A 4,928-nucleotide genomic window follows, 5' to 3' on the forward strand; every position below is an offset into this window, starting at 1 on the left:
AATCACAATATTTGTGGGGTGTAAGTTAAAGTATGGGCGGTGGCCGGAAAAATTCTCTATTTTGGTCCGAATAAGCCCATAAAGCCCAAAGCCCATATTGGAAAAACAAAGTTACACCCTAGTGGTAGGCACGGCGTGGCGGCGATGTGATGTGGATGAAAATGACACGTGGATTGAAACAAACAAAAAAGCAAATAAGATGAATGAATAAGTATAAGTAAAGAGCGGATTTATTTGTTTCCTTTACGTTCTATATTCTTTCTGTTTTAGAAGATTATGATGATGACGATAACGATATAATATATCTCTCTCGCTCCAATTAGGGTTTCATTCTCTCTTCCTTTAATTTCCCAAAGCTCACAAGAGTTTGATTTTCAGGTAATAACAGAAAAAATCAATAACACGAAGCTGAAATTATTGTGATTCGAACTCATTGCATTATTTAATTTCATCCGTTATATTTGTTTTTCGAATTTTGCGTTATTCGTAATTGTAATTCACTTAGTTCAATTATGAATGCTACTATTTATTAGGATTTGATTGAATACCTATCTTTGTTCTTCGTTGATGATTTTGATTCCAATGGCGATTTCTGATTAATGCTGTGTTAAATTAATCCAGCTTGATTTTTAGGGTTGGATTTGTGTATAGATGAGTTTGGGGGGTACGGAAAGCTCGGAAGAGGGTGCAGTGCATCCGGAGCCACCTGATCCTGATGTTCTTGAGATTGATCCTACTTCTCGTTACATCAAGGTAATGAATGCAATTGGCTCTGATTTAATCTGTTTTTTTTTTTATTATTTAGGGTAAAATTAATAACTTTGGATTACAATGCAATAAGCTGATTAGTCTGCTTTTTGCATCTGTAACAGTATAAAGAAGTGATCGGCAAAGGCGCCTTCAAAACTGTGTAACTTTTCGCTTTGCCTTTCTATGCATATATATTTCTTTACTCTTTTGGATTGTTGCGGAAAGTAGCGTGTTTTCACTGTCGAACGGAATTTGTTTACGACATAATACAATGCGATTTGTTGTTAATTAGGGTTAAGAATAATTTTATAATTGGAGTTGATTTTGTTTCATAGTGTAAATGTTTTTTTTCCGTAAATTGTGATGAATCAGTTACAGAGCATTTGATGAGGTAAATGGGATTGAAGTTGCATGGGGCCAGGTTCAGATTGACGAGGTGTTGCAGTCACCGGGTGACTTAGATAGGCTATACTCAGAAGTGCATCTATTAAAATCTCTACGGCACAGTAACATAGTGAGGTTCTATAATTCTTGGATTGATGATAAGCGCAAGACTGTTAATATGATTACTGAGCTGTTTACGTCGGGTAGCCTCAAACAGTAAGTCTGATATCCCTTTCATATGTATCATTATTCTCTTTGTGTGTTTATTTATTGTGAGATCAACCATTCTGTTAGTGGATGCGATGCATGATTTAGGTATCGGAAAAAACACAAGAAGGTTGACTTGAAGGCTGTCAAAGGATGGGCAAGACAGATTCTGATGGGTTTAAACTACCTACACAGTCACAACCCACCAATTATACACAGGGACTTGAAATGTGATAATATATTTATTAATGGTCACCAAGGAGAAGTTAAAATTGGTGATTTGGGGCTGGCGACTCTCTTGACTCAGCCTAATGCTAAGAGTGTGATCGGTATATTTTTCACTTTCTCTGCACTTTTATTCTGCCAATACCTGCTAATCCCTTGTGTCGTTAAAACATATATAGTTTTATATTATATTTACCATCCTATAGTGCCAGGAATACTAGTAGACCTATATTTATTGCTCTGCTTTGTCCTGTTGCTGTTAAATTTCTATACCAGTTATATTTATGCCTATGAAATCCTGGTAGGAACTCCGGAGTTTATGGCACCTGAAATGTATGATGAGAATTACAACGAATTAGCTGACATATACTCATTTGGTATGTGCATGCTTGAGTTGGTGACTTCTGAGTATCCTTACAGTGAATGCAGAAATTCAGCGCAGATATACAAGAAAGTTTCATCTGTAAGTTATGCGGTATTTGTAGTGTTCTTTTTTTTGTAGGCTAATACTGGATTATATGGTCATTCATAATAATATCATTCTGCAGGGTATAAAGCCTGTTGCTCTTTCTAAAGTGGTAGATCCCGAGATAAAATCATTTATTGAAAAATGTCTTGTTCCAGCCTCCCAAAGAATGTCAGCAAAGGAGCTTCTGATGGACCCCTTTGTTCAAGTGAATGGTTCCGCAAAGAATATTTCTTTTCCATTGCCTGATATTGTTCTTCCCAAACTGGGAGCCTCTGAAAACAGAGGTATGATATCAGAAGGTCCTGCTAGTACACGTATCAGGGCTATTTCTATGAATCTTGGTGACCCTAACGAGCTACCTGTGATTACTGTACTTGATAATTCCACTGTCGATGCATCATCTTCTCCAAGTGTCGAGATAAGAAGGTTGAAGGGTGGTGATACCTTCTTTCTAAAAGGTGATCAAAATGATGAGAATTCTGTATCATTAGTTCTTCGGATAGCTGATCAGAATGGTCAGTAAATAAACTTTAAGCTCATTGCTACTCTTCAATAACTCTTAAATTTGTCTGAAAATTTAAATTTTTTGGGATTTATATGCAGGACAAGTAAGAAATATCCATTTCATCTTCTACCTTGACAGTGACACTGCTGTCTCAGTTTCAAAGGAAATGGTTGAGCAACTTGAACTTGCTGATCAGAACGTAATATTTATAGCTGAGTTAATCGATTTGTTATTGATGAAATTGATTCCTGAGTGGAAACCTTGTGTAGCAATCGATCATTTAGCCTCTGTAAATGGTAAATGGACTAATGCTAGCCAACAGAGAGATGCGGAGTTGGATAAAGACAAAGGAAGCTCAAAATATTCCAGTGAAGATTCAGGACCCTCAACCTCATACGGAACAACAGCTGCAAAAGAGAACGTCGACAATATGGATTTATGTTCTGAGATGTCATATGCTTCTGCAACATCAGACATCAATGATAAGTTTTCTATGGTTTCATTCATGTCTGCTGAATCAGGATTTGATGGAGGCAGTCAGACCTCATTTGCGTCTGAAACCGGGACATCATCTGATCATAAGAGCAAGATTTTAGACATGGGAAGCAACAGTATGATGAGCTTCTCAAGTTATCCTCTTGATGTTTCTTCCTTGTCCGACCTCGATGATGACTTGAGAGTAGAGATAGAAATGATTGAACAGCAATATCAAGAAGCAATTAAAGACTTATCAAAAAAAAGAAACATGGCCATCGAGGAGATTAAAAAGAGAATGGCAGAGAAGAATGATTTCAGTTCAAAGTAGTTTTTCGTTTTTACGAGTACAAATTTTCTTGTTTCTTTTTGTTGGGTGGCGTAGAAGAATTTACTAGTCTTTTTAATAGTTAGCTTTTACGTCCCCTGCTCACTTCATACCCGTGAAGTGAGAAGTGTAAATACCAAGCTGTGAAGCAAAACGTTCTTTTATTTGTGGGAAGTTGTTTTGCGTTTCGGATGGTTTATTGAATTTATTTTTGACACTGTCCAACTATTGTATATGACTCTTATGAAATTCCTTTCACTTTATATTGTCAATTTTTTCAAAGAAAAATTGTTGTGTTGTGAGCTGACTCTAGCCTCTATGGTTTTGATATCTCTTTGGGTGTGATTGTTTCAGAGTTGGGAAAACCATTCCCGGAAATAGTGGTCACATAGGCAAAATGTATGTTTTGTCGGATATTCTTAGTAACATGTAAAAAGAAGATCACCTTAACGCACCTTAATGTGGAAACAAAATCATAATATGATGCTTTTTAATATTCTATTAAAATTTATGTTTTTATTCAATTTATTAATTTTAAATTGTTTAATTGTTATTTTTTGTTTTTTAAAAAATTTGTCTACTTTTAAATGTTTGACTATCTTATATTTGATATACATTCCTCAATACATAATTCTGAATTATTTTCTCAACATATTCTCTGAACTATTTTCTCTACATATTCAAACCATTTAAAGTATAATTTCTATCTTTTCTATTATAATTAAATATGGCAAACAGAAAATTCTAGAAAAAAAGTTGAGTGGACATAGTAAACGATGTGTGCTTCAAGTCTTGATATATCTCAAAAAAAATGGGACGGGTTTGATGGGTGTTGCACCTTTAAAGCCTAAAAGGTGTAAAGTTCAGGTTAAAATTCGTGTTTATAAAAATTCGCAAAAAAACATAGTGGACAATATAGTAGATGGTGCAGACCCAAAACATTGACTCGTTCTGAAAAGAAAAAAAAATGTAGACAAAATGGGCATATCTTGCGGGAAGAATCCGTTCAGCCACTCTTAATTATAATTGTCATCTTAGTTTTGTTACCCCTAATTATAATTGTCTTAACTTTCTCTTTAATATTGTCATTTATAATTTTCTTTTGTATGGCCTTATTATTCATCCATCGCCCTACTTTTGCACTTAGCTTATTTTTCATGTTAGTTTTTTTATGGTCCAATATTTTGTCTAGTATATAGTTTTTTATGGTCCAATATTTTTTCATGTTATTTTATCGCTTGTTTTTTGGTTGTCCAATAAAATTGTACCCTCACTTTGAGTCGTATTTTCATATCTTATAAAACGCATGCGACTCTTCTTCCTTTCTACCTTCGCGCTATAATTTAATGGTTATGTCTCTTTTTATTTTTTGGTCTTTCTATATTGGAGCATCAATATATTTAAATTGTGTAACGTCTTGAACGATGTGATCTTTAATTTAATTTATAGTTTAAGTTAGAATCACTTATTCTTTTGTTAAACATACACTTTATATGTTTTGTTTTACTCCAGCTCAGGCAAAAACCATACACTTCTAAAGTTCGTCTTTAAGTTTTCAACTTTCTATTTAATTTCTTTCTCGATTT

General features: G+C 34.4%; 1 protein-coding gene across 7 annotated transcripts; it reads left to right on the top strand.

Annotated features, from left to right (window-relative positions):
* Positions 1-222: 222 nt before the first annotated feature.
* Positions 223-3,605, top strand: LOC131602838 (probable serine/threonine-protein kinase WNK6). Of its 7 annotated transcripts, none has more exons than XM_058875040.1 (8): positions 223-378; positions 622-753; positions 873-910; positions 1,123-1,350; positions 1,450-1,670; positions 1,872-2,029; positions 2,115-2,550; positions 2,639-3,605. In XM_058875040.1, exons 2-8 carry the CDS (start codon positions 652-654, stop codon positions 3,343-3,345), a joined length of 1,890 nt encoding a protein of 629 aa, XP_058731023.1. In that variant the 5' UTR covers positions 223-378; positions 622-651; the 3' UTR covers positions 3,346-3,605. The 7 variants fall into 7 exon arrangements, with proteins under 7 accessions (XP_058731023.1, XP_058731026.1, XP_058731027.1 ...); XM_058875043.1 differs by having other exon boundaries at positions 2,115-2,493; XM_058875041.1 differs by having other exon boundaries at positions 230-378; positions 634-753.
* Positions 3,606-4,928: the final 1,323 nt, after the last annotated feature.

This window comes from Vicia villosa, linkage group LG5 (assembly GCF_029867415.1).
Source record: "Vicia villosa cultivar HV-30 ecotype Madison, WI linkage group LG5, Vvil1.0, whole genome shotgun sequence".
Lineage (NCBI taxonomy): Eukaryota > Viridiplantae > Streptophyta > Magnoliopsida > Fabales > Fabaceae > Vicia > Vicia villosa.